We start from the raw sequence: 17,525 nt of genomic DNA, 5'->3' as shown, positions 1-17,525 counted from the left end.
GCCTTCCACCTGCACATTCCAATTCCAGCAATAACAAGTGATGCCTGCACAGGATAATATTGGGGAAAATGCTTCCAGAAGGCTGGGCATCTGTGCTCTTAGGACTCCCACATAGAGCATATTAACAATGCATAAGTGGCCTGTTTACACTTGGTGCTGCTATGAATAAAGATGGTTTGTTTTTCAGTCTGAATTTTCTGTTCTGGGTCTGCAGGGCCCAGCTTCAGCCACGTGAGAGAGAAAACCTCCACGGGTGCCAACTGTGTGCTCCTGAGAACTTAAGAAAACCCATGTGCCACCAGGAGCCACCTTGGGTTTATGGGCCTTAGTTACTCAGAGCTCTACTTTAATATCCTAAACTATTTTATCTGTAAAATTCTCCCAAACCTTCTTTTCCACCTGTTTTAGCTAGGTTAGGTTAGTCTAGCCCGCAGTCACAGCCCAACCCTAAAATACATTAAAAGGTATTTTTCACCCAGGCTGGGTCCCCTGACCATTCATTGCCTTTGGGCCTTGGGGAGGGGCAGTGGCCTCTAGGGATTTCTCTGTCAGGCTGATAAAGTCGTCCCTCCTCCAGGTGTGGCTCTGCGGGGGCAGCATGGAGGTCCTGCCTTGCTCACGGGTGGCACACATTGAGCGGAAGAAGAAGCCCTACAACAGCAACATCGGTTTCTACACCAAGAGGAATGCTCTCCGGGTTGCTGAGGTCTGGATGGATGATTACAAGTCTCACGTGTACATAGCCTGGAACCTGCCACTGGAGGTAGGGTCCCAGCAGCCCTTCCGCATCACCCTGGACCAGGGCTCCTGTTAGATGAGTCGCTGGTGGTGTCTCCTCAGAAAGACGCTTACGCTTGCAAAATTATAAGAGCATTCTGAAGGGGTGCACAGATCTCCAGGTGTCAGAAACCCTGCCTTTACATGGGGCCTGGCCCAAGGGAAATCTCGAAATCCAATTACAAAGAGTAGAAGGGTCTTCTGGAATTAATCCCAGCCATACTACGACCATCCGGATGCCCTGCTTCTGAACACACATCATGTTCTGGAAGCTTCTTCACCAAAGCTTCTGGTACCAGACTCCATCATTTGCCCTTACTTTGTGCCCTCCCATGGAGCTGCAGCTGGCCCATGCCATACACCCCCTGCTAGTTTACATGGCTCTTCAAGTCTCTGTATTCTTCCCAGAATGCAACCTAAGAAAACTCCCATGTTACTGAAGCATCCCAGGAGTATTGCACGGTGGTTGTGCCCTGGTTTGGTTGTGCCCTTACCAGTTATACAGTCTTGAACAAATCCATTTATTGCCTCTGTGCCTGCATCTCTTTGCCTAGAATCCTTCCTGGGGTGACAGGGAGAACTAAATCTAAAGTACTCACTTTAAGTAACAATACTGAAGTACCTCCATTTAAGTGCTAGAGTACTCAGTTTAAGTACTGAGTACCAAAATAATCAATCTAGGTACATGTAATGTACTTAGATCCACAGCACAGCAGGGTGACCCACCATAGTTGCTTTTGTCTTCAGTCAGGGTACCTGTAGGGGCCTCAGCCAAGCACTGAGAGAGCCACCTGGAATTGTTCCCACTGAGGACTGGCAGCCCCTAGGTGTTAGGAGGCTGGAGCCCAGAGCAGCAGAAATGCAGTTGAATATGTGCAAGAATCCTAGATAAAGGGTAAAAGTGAAGGGTTTTTATCATGTTGTTACAGTTGTTGAAATAATGATCTAAAGCACTGAAGCCCTTTTGGGCATACTAGCACTTTCTATTAAGTGCTATTAAGCCAGAAGTGATTTCACACGTGATTATTTATATAAAGATAGGTACCGCTTGCTGAGCCCTGGCTATGTCCCTGGCACTCAGGAAGTTCCTTATTTGCAATATCTCATTTAGCCCCCCATAATAACCTCACGACATAAGAACTTTCTGCCTCAGTTTCCTTGTCTATGAAACAGGGATTGTTGACATTCATCTCCCAGGGCTCTTGTAAAGATCAAAACTAGGCTTAGAGTATAGCAAATATTAAGGGCTCGATACATGCTAGCTTAATATGGCCCAGTTATGATGTCCATTTTACAGGTGAGTAAACTGAAGCTCTGGGAGCTGAAATGTGACTTGTGTAAGCTCCTACATGTGGCACGTGGCAGGGCTGGGCTGTGAACCCGCATCCTTATTCGACTGTCCCCACAGCCCTGTGAGATCAGTGCAGTCAGTATCATTATTCCTGTTTGTGAATTACAAAAGCAGTGTTACTTAGTCAGAGTCATAAGTGCTCAAGGCTGCTGGCTCTCTTCTGGTGCTTTCTCCAGACAATCTCGGATCCCTAATGCCAGCAGTACTCTCCACACTTTTCAAAAATGACCATCTCGTTAATTATGCCAAGGAAATTAAAACCACGTGTTAAAGTATCACTGTCCGGGTTTGCCTTTGAATTTTAAAAGTTTTGCATTTAGGAGGATTTTCCTCTAAAATTGCCATTTGGCTCTTGAAAGAAGAAATCTTAATGGAATAATATAAACCCTCCCCGGCCCCCAAGTTGCCGCCTGTCTGCCCGCCATTGTGAGACAGCATCCTGTCCCTCCTGGTCCGCAGCCATCTTGTGGCTGAGTCTGTGGAGTCCTATTTCAGCTACTTTATTTTCCCTTGTCAGCACACAGCAGCCCATTACAGGTTCATTTCTGTAAAAGCAGAGTGAATTATTCATTAGAACATCATTACAAGCTTTGCAATGGAAAATTATTTTCACTTCTGTGGATAATGAACTTCACAAAGAGCTGGCAAAGGGGGAAATCACACGTGTAGAGAGAAGAAAGACAGGAGGTGGTTATAGGCATTTATTTTCCTGTCTTAATCAAATAATTCCTCTAATAATTGGCTCTGAGAGTCACTGAGGAAATGAGGACGAGACGGAGCTGGGAACATAGGCTGTCAACATCAATGTGTCCCTGGATCCCTTTTGTGTGGTGATGATAAGGACTGCCGACTTTGGGGGCTGTGTGCTGCACTCAGGGGACCATAGTCTAGCTTGGGGCTCTGTGATCAAGGGAGTCCCATTAAACCCACTTCCTAAGCAGGCATGCAGAACATCTAGGTTTCTCTCTGATGACTCTTCTCGAAGGCCACCCGCCTCCTTCTCTGGCCAGAGCTCGCCAGTCACTAATGCCCCTTGCTTCTCTCTACTTTCAGAATCCAGGAATTGACATAGGTGATGTCTCCGAAAGAAGAGCCTTGAGGAAAAGTTTAAAGTGTAAGAATTTCCAGTGGTACCTGGACCACGTTTACCCAGAAATGAGAAGATACAATAACACCATTGCATACGGGGAGGTAATTAAGACCACACGTGCCCTCAGCTTGGATGGCTGTGCAGTAGGGATGGGGATTGATTTGATGGAAAAATAGAGGACAGATTCATTCATTTATTCATCCATCCATCCATTCATTCATTCAATGAGTGATTTTGGAGGTATAGGACCTGGCACTAAGGCTCTCACCAGCTGGTAGGGGGACACATGTAATAAAGGTTATAATGGGGAATGGACCGAAGGCCCTGGTAACCCGTTCTGCCAGGGGTGTAGACTGCATGATCAGTTCTGTTTGGGACATTTTGATTTTGAGGTCTCCTAGGACCCGTAAGAGGGACATTGAGCAGGAAGTTGGAGATAAAGACAGGCAGTGATAGGAGCTGTCCACTGCTCAGTGCTGGAGGCCAGAACCGCTTCCCACCAACAAAAGGGCAGATGCTCATAGATTCTCTATGATTAGATAACATCACCTCTCTAAACATTAAAATAGATTGACTTTTCTCTGATTACAAATGCCATAAATATGCATTTTAGAAAACTTTTTTAAATTTTTTAAATGTTTTATTTATTTCTGAGAGAGAGAGAGAGAGAGAGACAGCGTGAGCAGGGGAGGGTCAGGGAGAGAGGGAGACACAGAATCTGAAACAGGCTCCAGGCTCTGAGCTAGCTGTCAGCACAGAGCCCGAGGCGGGGCTCAAACCCACGAACCGTGAGATCATGACCTGAGCCGAAGTCCAATGCTTAACCAACTGAGCCACGCAGGCACCCCTAGAAAAATTTTAAAATAATAATAAAGAGCAGCGAACACTTACAAGTGCTTTAGATGCACCCGGCACTATCCTAAGTGCTTTTCACCTATGAATTTATTTTAGCCTCATTTTATAAGGTAGAAGTATTATGTCCATTTTGTTGATGAGGGAGCTGAGACTTGGATGAATTAAATATTTACCTAAGGTCTCAGCTTGTAAGTCATGAAGCCGGCCTTGGACATAGTCATTCTGACTTCATAGATAATGTATACACTTTTGTGTATGTGTGTCTGCGTGTCCATGCTTTAACTAAAAAAATTTATTTTTTATATACACACATGTATGTTTTTATAAACGCATCGGTATCTATGTATTGCTGAAGCCACCATGTCCACATGTATAATAATTTGAAATAATAATATACCATATTATATTATGCGGTAATATATGTGTGTCATTTCTGCAACATTAGTAATGACTGTGCATGATACTACCTTTATATATGTGGTGTTTTGCTCAAAAATATAGACATTTCTGTTGTTTCTTTTTTTTTTTTTTTACAAATAGTTTGTCAAGTTAGTTTCCACATAACACCCAGGGCTCATCCCCACAAGTGCCCTCCTCCATGCCCATCTCCCCCCTCCCCCCCACATCCATCAGTCCTCAGTTTTTGTCAGCATTCAAGAGTCTCTCATGGTTTGCCTCTCTCCCTTTCCCCCACCATTTCCCCCTTCTTCTCCCCCTTGTTCCTCAGTTAAGTTCCTCCTAATCCTCCTATACATGCAAACATATGATATTTGTCTTTTTCTGCCTGACTTATTTCGCTCAGCATAACACCCTCAAGGTCCATCCATGTTGCTACACAAGGCCAGATTTCATTGTTTCTCATTGCCATGTAGTATTCCATGGTATAGATAAACCACATCTTCTTGATCCATTCGTCCGTTGATGGACACTTAGGCTCTTTCCATGTTTTGGCTATTGTGAAGAGTGCTGCTAGGAACATTGGGGTACATGTGCTCCTATGCATCAGCATTTCTGTATCCCTTGGGTAAATTCCTAGCAGTGCTATTGCTGGGTCATAGGGGAGTTCTATTTTTAGTTTCCTGAGGAACCTCCACACTGTTTTCCAGAGGGGCTGTACCAGTTTACATTCCCACCATGTTGTTTCTATTTTTTAAATATCATAAGCACCACTGCTGAAAATATGCTTGTGTATAAGCCTTGTTGCTTCCTTCCGTCGTGTGTTTGGACAAGGAATCGGTGGCCCAGAGTCAGGTGAGGTCACAGGGAGCCAGACACACTAGACATAGTGGAGACACCCCCACCAGCTCCAGTATTTGGGCTTCTTCCCAGGGCTGCTCGCGCCTGCAGCTAAGGCTCTCTTTGACTTAGAGCATTTCCTTTTTTTATAACTGTGTATTTTCCCACTTCATGCCTGATGCCTTTTATAGGAAGTAAATAAGGGCCAGATTAACCCATCAGGGTGTGGGCGAGGGGTCCCTCCGGAGCTGGACTCTGGAATGGGAAACATGTGTAGCACGTGTCTTGCAGACAAATAGTGATTAGGGGCGTGTGAAGACTGACTCCACCGCACAGGGCTATTGGGAAGATGAAATGAGCTGGGGTAGGCTGAGTGTTTCGAACAGTAGCTGGTACTTGGCACTAACTATATTAACAGGTCCAAATTGCCTTATTTTTTTCTTCTTCAAAATAAAGCCGTGCTTTGGGGGCTTTGGAGTTATCAAAGTAAGATCCAATAAAAGGAGGCATTGAAAAACAACAGGCAGTGAATGGATTATTCGTAAGACAATTGGGTGAATTGCCTAGTTCTTTGGAGAAGAAAACAATTGAGATTCTTGCAGCTCACCACATCCTGAAGTGTATTGCAGATGAACTATAGCGTTAAATGAAAGCAAAGAAATGATAATAGGGCCTTACGGAAATGCATGTGCATCTGATCTCTGAAGGGGCCAGGGCTTTCTAAGCATGAAAGCCTCAGAAGAAAATGCAAAGAAAAAGGATAATGGATCTGAGCTTATAAATATTAAAATAATCTATACATCAACTGAATAGAAAAACAATTATGTATGCCTTAAATAGTATAGATGAATGGATAATACAAATAATATATAACGAGCTCCACAAACTGACTTAAATTTTAATAATTAATTTAAATAAAATAAAGCATCCCCCAAGAAAAATAAAGTACAAGAGAAAACACAAATGGTTGAAAAACATGAAAATTTTCATTGATTTCATCATCAAAGAAATTAAAAGGCATTTTAAAATACAGTGAGGTAGCTTTTTTCTTCTACCAAATAAACAAAGGTTCATATTTGGAGTATATGAGGGCATTCTGCCAGCAAGATATTGGTTATGTGAAAAACCACAACTCCTCTGGTGAGGGTGTAAATTGAAACAAGCCTTTTAAAAAGCAGTTTAAACCACACATATTAAAAGGCTTAATGATAGTCACACTTTCATCTCTACCCTTATCCTAAGCAAATAATTTGAAATGAGCACAAAGATTTGAAAGTAATTGTTCATCTCAGTGACTTTTTTTTTTTTTTGGATCAAAAAATTTGAATCTAACTTGAAGGTTAGTTAAATATACCATATTAATAGTTTGAAATATTTGCAGCCATTTCAAGAGGTATAGACGAAAGTTTAATGACTTGAGAGAAACGTTGATGGTATAATTCTTAAGAGGAAAAGGTCAAGATTATAAAATTGGATTAGCTAGTATTTTAGATTGAAAAGCAAGTGTGAAAATGGCATGGGGAAATGGAGACGGTGGTTCTAGTTAACTCTGTGTGGAGAGATTGGTGGTTTATGTGAAGGTACTTTGTCATGTTTGCCAAATTATTGCTAATATTCATATGATAATACGACAACGAGGAGGAAAGGAATAAAAGCAGGAAAATGCAAGAAGATGGCCAGCGCACAGTTCCACAGGCTGTGCACCGAACAGCTCCAGAGCCTGTCATTCACATGAAGCATGATGTAAATGATGTCGCTGGAGCTGAACAGTGGGGGTCCATGGAGTCAACGTAGAGATCATAGTCTGAGTTTTGGAAAAGGGAAGGCTTTTGTTTTTGCAAGTCACTCTATCTCTTTTAAGTAAGAAATTCAGTGCATACACTCTATAGAAAATAGAAAGATGAAACGAAACTTATCCCAAATCCCAATTCCCAGATATAATCAGTGTTAACATTTTAGGGCATTTGCTTTTATTACTCCTTCTCTGCTTGCTAAGCCCAACATATGCTAAAATATACTTCATATGGACTATAACATTTAATGAAAGAAGTCAAACTAATCAAATTCAGTTTGGTAACAAAATCTACCATTATTTAGACAACTCTATTTCTAACACTCACTCCTACTGGTTCTTTTCACCACACCAGGCCCCCGAGCAACAGGAAAAAGAAGAAGGCAGGGTGAATATCGTACTATATTTGCAATTTATGTCCTTCGTTTTTCATGTACAATTCTGTTTGAGAGTCTTTCCCCAGGCCCATGAATATTTCTGGGTTTAATGCTCCTTGCTCTTTCCCAGTTTTTTAGCTAGCTTGCGTGTTGGCTTTAAAAGATCTTTCTAGTCATGTGAATTGTCTGTGTCTTGTTGTTAATTGCATCATGGTAACCTCTAATGTTCTGTTGTTGTTTTAAGTTTTTATTTAAATTCCAGGTAGTTAACATGTGGTGCAATATTAGTTTCAGGTGTACAGTATAGTGACTCAACACTTCTGTACAGCACCCAGTTGTATATTACATTCCACTTGACCCTTCATTTTGGAGACTCAGAGATGAATTTTTCCCCCAAATTTCTTATTTTTTTTTTTTAATATCCATCCAAGTTAGTCAGCATATAGTGCAACAATGATTTCAGGAGTAGATTCGTTAATGCCCCCTTACCCATGTAGCCCATCACCCCCTTCCCACAACCCCTCCAGTAACCCTCTGTGTGTTCTCTGTATTTAAGAGTCTCTTATGCTTTGTCCCCCTCCCTGTTTTTATATTATTTTTGCTTCTCTTCCCTTATGTTCATCTTTTTTGTATTTTAAAGTCCTCATATGAGTGAAGCCATATGATATTTGTCTTTCTCTGACTGACTAATTTCACTTAGCATGATACCCTCTCGTTCCATCCACACAGTTGCAAATGGCAAGATTTCATTCTTTTTGATCGCCGAGCAATAATCCATTGTATATACACACCACGTCTTCTTTATCCGTTCATCCATCGATGGACATTTGGGCTCCTTCCATACTTTGGCTATTGTCAATAGCGCTGCTATAAACATTGAGATACATGTGCCCCTTCGAAACACCACACCTGTATCCCTTGGATAAATATCTAATAGTGCGATTTCTGGGTTGTAGAGTAGTTCTGTTTTTAATTTTTTGAGAAATCTGCATACTGTTTTCTAGAGTGGCTGCACCAGTTTGCATTCCCAACAGCAGTGCAAAAGGGTTCCTCTTTCTCTGCATCGTCGCCAACATCTGTTGTTGCCTTAGTTGTTAATGTTAGCCATTCTGACGGGTGTGAGGGGGTATCTCACTGTGGTTTTGATTTGTATTTCCCTGATGATGAGTGATGTTGAGCATTTTTTCATGTGTCAGTTGGCCATCTGCATGTCTTCTTTGGAGACGTGTCTGCTCATGTCATTATCCCATTTCTTCACTGGATTATTTGATTTTGGGTGCTGAGTTTGATAAGTTCTTTATAGATTTTGGAAACTAACCCTTTTCTGATATTTTGTTTGCAAATATCTGATCCCATTCCATCGGTTGCCTTTTAGTTTTGCTGATTGTTTCCTTCACTGTGCAGGAACTTTTTATTTTGATGAGGTCCCAATAGTTCAGTTTTGCTTTTGTTTCCTTTGCCTCTGAAAACATATTGAGTAAGAAGTTGCTGTGGCCGAGGTCAAAGAGGTTTTTGCCTGATTTCTCCTCAAGGATTTTGATGGCTTCCTGTCTTACAGTTAGGTCTTTTAAGGGATGAATTTAAAGAAAAAAAAAAAACAGTAGAAGCAGTGCGATTGCTGGGTCGTAAGGTAGTTCTAGTTTTTGAACTTGTTGCACATCACAAGAGCCCTTCTTAATCCCCATCACTTATTTCTCCCTTCTGGTAGGCATCAGTGCTCTATAGTGAAGAGTCTGTTTCTTGGTTTGCCTCTCTCTCTTTTTCCCTATGTTGTTTTATTTATTAGACTCCACGTATGAGTGAAATCATATGGTATTTGTCTTTCTCTGACTTATTTCACTTAGCATAATACTCTCTAGCTCGGTCCACGTTGTTCTTTATCCATCCATCAGTCAATGGACATTTGGGCTCTTTCCATAATTTGGCTATTGTAGATAGTGCTGCTGTAAACATCAGAGTGCATGTACCCCTTATAGCAGTATTTTTGCATTCTTTGCATCTGGTAGTGCAAAGATGCTCAGCACCACTCATCATCAGGGAAATACAATGAGATATCAACTCACACCTTTCAGAATGGCTAAAATCAACAATACAAGAAACAGCAGATGTTTGAAGATGCGGAGAAAGAGGAGCCCTCTTGCACTGTTGGTGGGGAATGCAAACTGGTGCAGCCGCTTCGGAAAACAGTATGGAGGTTTCTTAAAACTTAAAAAGAGAACAACCCTATGATCCAGCAAGTGCACCGCCTCTAATGTTTTGTTTTGTTTTGTTTCTAATTCATCTGCGAGTCCCCAAAGTGGAGGGTCAGGTGGTATGTAATACAAGAATGTTAACACACTTTCTCCTGACTGAAAAAGTTCATCACCTTCTCAGCCTTTGCTAATATTATCTAGGATTTTGGACACAAGCATTCTTTTCCTGTATTTATAGATTTTACCTTTCAGAATAACTTTTCGGTTAAATTCATTTCAGTAGCAAGATGTACGATTATTCGGGCAACTGTATTTTAACACTTTCTGCTAGAAGTCCTGTTTGCTACACACAGAGACCCCAGCATGGTGGCAGAGGGGGCAGACACCTCTGACCAGATGTCAGCCCCAGTGTCTTTCATCCTGACAACAGTGATGGCCCCCAGGCCCCCTTACAGAGTAAGCCACCTTCCTTTGATTGTTAAGCGTCTATTCACCTCCATTAGCTGGAATGCTTTAACATAAATTTTTAGTTTATTTTGAGAGGTTGAGAGTGCAAGGAGGAGAGGGGGAGAGAGAGAGAGCGAGAGAGAGCGAGAGAGAGAGAGAGAGAGAATCCCAAGCAGGTTCTACACCATCAGTGGGGAGCCCGATGCAGGGTTCGAACTCACGAACTGAATCATGACATCATGACCTGAGCCGAAATCAAGAGTCAGACGCTCAACAGACTGAGCCACCCAGGCACCCCTGCCTTAACCTAATCTTTAAAGAAATACATGTGGCTGCTTTATTTCGTGACTCCTCCACATATGAGATATTGCTTTTCCACACATAAAAGCAACTCAGTGCACACAAAAACATTCACCACCAGGTCTTTCGTTCAAAATTCTGTGGTTGGCTCATACTCTCCTGGTGCCTCTGTCCCTTGTTTGGTTTTATTCATCTTTTTTTCCCTCTTACCATTATTTATATGAAAGGCAATGCACATACGATATGCATAAAGCATACATGTATAGCATAATAATATACAGCAAAACTCCAGGAGCTCCTGCCTGCGGAAAAATTAGACCGTTGCCAGCAATTCTTCCACTTACATTTTTTAACACTTGGCTCCCAAGCACCATACCTCTTCTTAGCATCCGACCCCTCCGATGGAATGAGGACATGTTTCCATCGCTGTCCTGGCAAAATTCAGTCTCATACTAGGCCTTCGTGTGTCTGTCTCTTCAGACCATGGACTGTTCCAGGGCAGGGACTAGTTTGTTTATTTTTGCATTTGTTAAACTTAGCACAGTCCCAGGCACGTCTGAAGCTCTGCATAATATTTATTAAGTTACTGAATAATAGATTTCTTTGCATTAACATTAGAAACAAAATGTAAAAGCCCAGCATTCCGAAGTCATTATATGGGACAGATATGCCATGAAAACAATATCCTTAATATATAAAGAGCTCTTCTAAATTTACAATAAAATCCCTGGAGATCCCAGTGGGGAAATGAGCAGATAATTCTCAAAAAGGGAAATAATCGCTAAACCTGAAACATTCCAATTCCCTATTAATTGTAAATTCACAAAAACAGGAATGTCTGTCCTCACCTCTCAAAACAATGTTTTTGATCACCTGTAATTTTTATTTTTTACTTATCATAAAAACTTTATTAGACTCCATTGGACACATTTTTACAATATTGGTCTTGTGTAGACATTTAAAAAAAAGACATAAGCAAAATACATTTGGTAGAGGTATTTCTAAAATTTTATCACTTGCAACATCTTAATTCTTCTGAATTACTTTGTGACTCAGAGGCTGTTTGAGTTTTTTCCATGTAATTTATCCTTTGACTCATTGAAAGCATTGACAGTGAGCATTTCCTCAAAGCATTAGAAGAGAACTAAAATACAACATGGGCGCCAAGGTGGCTTAGCAGCGATTGCTTGCTTGGGACCTTTTATGCAATGTGTCTGATGCATCACATCTACCCATCTGCACAAAGTTTTAGTAACTTTGGTTTAAAACAGCTTTCTTTTTTTTTCTCCCTCCAGCTTTATTGAGATGTAATTGACACAGAACATTGTACAAGCTTAAGGGATCCAATACGTTGATTTGATACCCTTACATATCATAAAGTGATTATTGCCACAGAGTTAACTAACACCTCCATTACATCCCCTAATTACCATCTCTTTTTCTTTTTGTGATGAGAATATTTAAGATAACCTAGTCCCTTAGTGATTTTCAAGTATGTGATACAGTATTATTGGCTATAATTACCATGTTGTGCACTATGTTCCCCAGAATCTAAGTATGGAAGCTTGTCTACTTTGACCAACATAATATTTTTAAAGGGAGAAACTCGGAACTAATAAATATTTACATACCTTGTGGATGGGAATAGAAATTAGTTCAAAGCTTCCAGAAAGGATTTGGACAGCGTGTTTTAAGAACATTAAGGTAGCCATACCTTCTGCTAGGATTATTTTCTTAAGAACACCTGAAGTGTGAACAAGCTCTACACCACAGATGCTCATTACAGTCAAAAATTTGAACAAAACTAAATTGTCTCAAAATCGAGGGAACAATGAACCGATAGTGGGAAAGGATGGTAAGCAATCGTTACTTTCTTGTACAGTTTTCAAGCTATCCAGTAAGATGGTATTATTTTTGTAATCTTTTTTAAAAAGGTGATAAAACTCTGCCCAGTTGCCTGAACCTAGACACGATGTGGGAGCACAGAAGCAAAAGCCCCTTCCCTCTCTTCTGGATTTGTTCCTGGTTAGCTTGGTTTCCACGGAGGAGACCCAGTGAAGGGCCAGCAGCACTTTCCCACTGGTTGAGATTGTGGCATGGTGGGTGGGATGGACACCAATATAGGACCACAAGTTCCAATTAAACAAATTCTTGCGTGTACCCAAAGAGCTGCGCAGAGCCAGGTTCAGGGGTTTTGTCTTGTGGACTTTGGCCCGTTCTGCCACAGATGCATTCCAAACCCCCAGGAAGATGTCTGCCGCAGTGTAGGCATTCGGTAGCGCTCTGGAGACCCAGTGGGTAACCAGTGTTCCTATATCCAGATGTTTCCCTATGTTTCTCTTCTGTGCTGGGGATGGGGGAGCCGTGTGCAGACAGGGACTAGGGGTGTCACAGGCAGAGGGCTCATGCCCACACCAGGCATTGAATCACTTTGTCTTTCTTGCTAAAATGATCTCCTCCTGGATCTGAGCCTTCATCCTCACTTGGGGGGTCACGTGGCCTTTGCTTCCAAAAGTCAGAACCAAGGTGTGGCAGAACCAGGGTTGGGCCGCAGGATTTCCGCCCGGTGGGCTCTGATGGGTGATGTTTTGCCTGTTCCTACAGCTGCGAAATAACAAGGCTAAAGACGTCTGCTTGGACCAGGGGCCACTGGAGAACCACACAGCAATACTGTACCCGTGCCATGGCTGGGGACCCCAGGTAGGAGCCTGTCTCTGACCAGGAGGGGAGGGGAGTCAGCGGCCCCCAGAGGATCTGTGGGGCATCTACTTTGTCTGTCTACTTTGTAGCTGTGTTCTAAGATTTTCAGGAGAAGGCAGGGGGCTTTCTGGTTGCTTCTGCATAACAGTTGGGGAAAGATTCATGAGCGTTTGCATCAGCACAGATACGAAGAGGATCAATGGGCACACTGCACACTGAATAGAGAAGGTGAATGCATTTCAGAGTCATTTGCAAATAGGCATGTATCTGCCACATGGGCATACGTTATAATCATGATTAAATATGTCTGTTTACACATACTTCAAAGAAATAACCGAGTTCCTCAAGAGAACATGCCTAACACATTCATCCCGAAAGGCCAGTTGGGTGGTAAGTGTGACCGGGTCTGTAAGCACTGGTACGAGAGCCAAGGGCTGACTGGGCAACAGGAACATGCCAGTCGTAACATTTCAGAGAGCACCCACATGCTCCAGTCTCCCAAGAGAACACAAGATAACTCAAGAAAGGCACTACGTCCAATCGACAAAGGAAAAACAGAGCCCAGTCAGTGAATTTCCCTTGGCAACTTTGTGCTAACCCAAGGTGTGCTGCGTGCATGTATGCATACGTGTGTGTCTCTGTGTGTGCATATACGCGCACGTGTGTGTGTGTGTGTGTACATAAAAAACTTAGCAGAAATTCTGAGATTTGGGAGAAAACACATCCAAAAATGCCATTAGACTTGGCATTCATAAAAATTTAAGACATTTTTTTATGTCAACTAATAGTAATAAAAGGCAGGCTACAAATGGGGAAAACAGGTATAATTCAGTCCTAGAAGAACACCAGACATTCAGAGCCAGATTCACTGGTTCTCTCTCTTGGGTTCTATTTGTTCATCTGTAATAGGAAGATACTGGACAAAGATGCCCCGTAGCTCCCTTGGTCCGTCTCCTGTGAACACATACACATTCAGTTGTGAATTCACACTCGTGGGTCATGTGCCCACACTCACGCATGCATTCCTGAAGGCTTGTGGGTTTCTTCTGTTCCTGGCACTTTCGCTTCCCTTTAAGCCAATACCTGGAAAGAGAGGAGTTGTGTTTTCTCTACTATCATGACAGATAGTTCTTTTATTTTAAGTTTATTTATTTATTTTGAGAGAGAGCAAGTGCAAGCAGGGGAGAGGGAGAAAGAGAGGGAGAAAAAATCCCAAGCAGTATCTGAGCTGAAGCACGGACCCCAACATGGAGCTCAATCCCATGAACTGTGAGATCAGAATCTGAGCTGAAATTGAGAGTCAGACACTTACCCGAATGAGCCACTCAGGTGCCCCATGGCAGGTAGTTCTGAAAGTCCAGACCCCCAGCATCCCTTCAGTATGTGACAAGTCCTCTGAAGGTGGATAATGGGCACTGTGGGACAGATCAAACCCTGAGCCCTTTGCTTCCTGAAGCCCTTCTGGGAGGTAGACAGGCAGCATGGGGAAACTGAGGCACAGAGAGCAAGTGCCCGTGAGCAGAGCAGACTAGAACCCAGGCCCTCCAGCATGACTAAAGCCCTTTACATTCAAACCCAACCCATGTAACTCGAGATGATTTCCTGAGCCCACAATTGGCTGAAAGCACCCGTGGGGAGCAGGAGAGAGACCAGGAAGCCCAGACCTGCTCTGTGTCCTGATGGCTCTCCGCAGGGACGTGGGGCACTCACAGGAAAGGCAGCAGGGACTAAAGAACCCAGGGAGCGTCTCTGTTCGTTTATTCACTCGCTCAATGCGTGTGTCTTGAGCACTGACTGCAGGTGCTGGTCACGAGTATATTTGGTGGTGGATAGGATCTGGTCCCTGCTCTCAGATGGGTTACACTTAGGGAAGAGACAAAGAGACGGGAAACTCTAGAGCCTAGGAAGTGTGGAAAGAGCAAGATAGCCTGGGAGCCGAGACACAGAAGGCGGCCCTGTATGGCTGGCACTCAGAGTTGCGAGAGCGAAGGGGTGGCTGAGAGATCAGGCCGGAGGGGATGGAGAGGCGGGTCTCTCAAGAGAAGATGTGCTTCAAGGCACTGGTCCTTGCCTTCAGGGTTCGGCAGAATCACCTGGAAGGCTTGTGAAAGCCTGGCTTCTGGACTTCTGGGCGCCACTCCAGGGCTTCTGAGCCAGGGAGCCTGCGGAGGGTGGGGAGATTTTGCATTTCTAGTAAGTTCCCAGATGAGGCCATGGCCTGAGGAGTGGGGGACTTGACTCTGGGGCACTAGGGAACCACAGTGGGGTGACAGCTTAGATCGGCCTTAGATTGAACTCCCGGAGGAGTTCAGAGAGGGGAGGGTGCCATGGAAGCATCCTGGCCGATGGCCCCTGATGTCCCTCCAGCTCTTCCCTCACAGGGTCTGGAGGTGACGAGGACCCTGGGAGCCTTGGTGGCCTGGGAGGTGGAAGTGGGGAGCTGTGGCCTGCAGGTGATGGTCAAGTCAGACATTTAAGAGGCCGCATCTTGGGACAAGCCAGATGACCAGCTGGCAGTGGAGCCTAATTGGTGGGTGAGCTGGCCGGGAGGGGGACAAGGGCACATGGCGGTGTCAGGGCAGCGGGAGCCTGGACGCCAAGCCCTGGGGGTGCCCACTTCTGAGCCACACTGCTGTAGATGACCCTCATTCGGGAGATGCCAAGAAAGCGTTTAGAAAAACACGGAACTTCCAGATTTCTCCAACCCAGTCTTCTGAATACGTAACATTGTGACTAAGTACTTGCTAACTGTGGCATAATAGACACTGTCATGTTTCAATATCTGCATAATCACAAACTGGCCTGTGAGGCCAACCTCTGGGCATGAGAAAAGGAATAAAGGTGGTCTCATAAACGTCCCCCAGCCATCTGAGGGCTTCCCCGCATGGCTCCAAGCAGTGGCCTTTCACTCGGGTGATTCTGGAGAAGGTTTTCTAAGTCACTCCGGAAGTTCTTAGCTGAACGTGAGGACCAGCGCATAGAGGTGACTCCATCTGTCTTCTGTGACCCTGGGGCCACCTCCCCCAGGGTGCTTTGCCCTCTCCTTCTGCCCTGGGCTGTCAGAACACCCTCTAAGTCCCTTGCGACGCTCACAGCTCTGGGAGAGACCCCAGCAAACTTGGCCTTCCTCACCTTCCTGTCCGGAGCCTTCACTCCTCTTGCATCCCTGCCTCAGAGTCCCCACAGTCATCTGCAAAACAGGTCCAGCAGGAACGCCCCGGTGGCCCGTCTCCCCGACCACGGATGGCCACCGGTTAGCTCCCTGCCCAGCCAGCAAGCTGGCCTCTCCTCAGGAGCACGCACGGCAGAATACCGGTGCCTTGGGTGGGAAATAACTGGAATTCATCTTCTCCCCGTTCCACCTGCACACAGAGCTTTTCCAGATGAATGTTCCTGCCATTTAGTGGATGTAGAATATAAAGCAAAGGAGGCTATTCATTGACACCCCCCCACACACACTCTGGTCTGAACAGCTCAGATTGGGCCAAGGTTGTTTGCCATCAGCTGATTTTTTTAAAAATAAGTCTAATGTGGTTTTCTGTTCCTCCACACATTCCGAAGTAAGAAGGCACCCTGGGTACTTCTCTCCAGCTGCCAGGCTGCCCCCCACCGCCGCTCATCAAGGTTTCCTCCGCCTCCTTCCAAAACCACTCCCTCTGCGCTCGGAGTGAGTTCCCCACCAGTCACGTGCCTTGGCATCTTGTAAGACCGCTTCGTAAAGTGCTGTTGGGCAAACAGAGATGGAATCAGAGCTCCTGCAACTAGGCAACTCCCAGATGAAGGAATTGTTGTTCCACGGACATTGTTAGCTTAATTAATGGACTCTCGGTCGTAATTTATTATCCAACAGCAATTAAACGGAGATAAAATAAGCACCGAGGAGGGTAATTTCCTGTCCTCCAGCACGTGTTTGTCAACAAAATGGAAAAGGTTCGCCGCCACTCGGAGAGCCTGCCCCCTCGCAAGTGTCTGCCAGCGAGCTGGTGACCCGCCTTGCTCTTGTCTGGTTACTAATTTGGATTGGACGGTTGCCCGTTTCTTTTCTGAGCTTAAGTTTTACCTAGAAATAGGGTGTCAAAGATGGAGCAATTGCCTTTGACGTCAGTCTGACCTCATTTAGAGCCGGGGTTCTTGTCCAAGGAGGCCCTCGGCACCCCCACCCGGCTCCAGGTTGCCAATCCAGGCCCAGGTCAGCCTCTTCTGCCAGCCCGTGTTATCTCCCCATCCACCCAGTCCACCTGTCAACCATGTCCAACCTCTCCTTCTGATTTCCCTGGAGGACAAAGGTCAAGGAGAGAGAAGGGCAGGCAGCGCTGTCCCCAGGAGCCTCCAGTCACATGTGACATCTTCCATCCTTGCCCCTTAACACCTCCGAGGGCTCTGGGCTGCTCTCTTGAGTCCCTGCGGC

At 44.5% G+C, this 17,525-nt stretch overlaps 1 protein-coding gene across 2 annotated transcripts in view; it reads left to right on the top strand.

The window, feature by feature from the left end:
• GALNT17 (polypeptide N-acetylgalactosaminyltransferase 17) overlaps positions 1-17,525 on the top strand; it is a 445,667-nt gene that overhangs the window by 405,332 nt on the left and 22,810 nt on the right. Inside the window, exons 7-9 of one of the 2 annotated variants that reach the window (XM_039238102.1) lie at positions 578-763; positions 3,182-3,319; positions 13,022-13,117. In XM_039238102.1, the coding sequence (XP_039094033.1) occupies positions 578-763; positions 3,182-3,319; positions 13,022-13,117 (420 nt within the window). The remainder of the gene's footprint in view (positions 1-577; positions 764-3,181; positions 3,320-13,021; positions 13,118-17,525) is intronic. The other variant, XM_039238103.1, reaches the window with a different exon arrangement.

Source organism: Hyaena hyaena, unplaced genomic scaffold, assembly GCF_003009895.1.
Source record: "Hyaena hyaena isolate Hyena2069 unplaced genomic scaffold, ASM300989v1 scaffold_135, whole genome shotgun sequence".
NCBI classification, from domain to species: Eukaryota; Metazoa; Chordata; class Mammalia; order Carnivora; family Hyaenidae; genus Hyaena; species Hyaena hyaena.
Note: the sequence above shows the minus strand (reverse complement) of the source record. Positions and strands in the feature narration are given on the sequence as shown.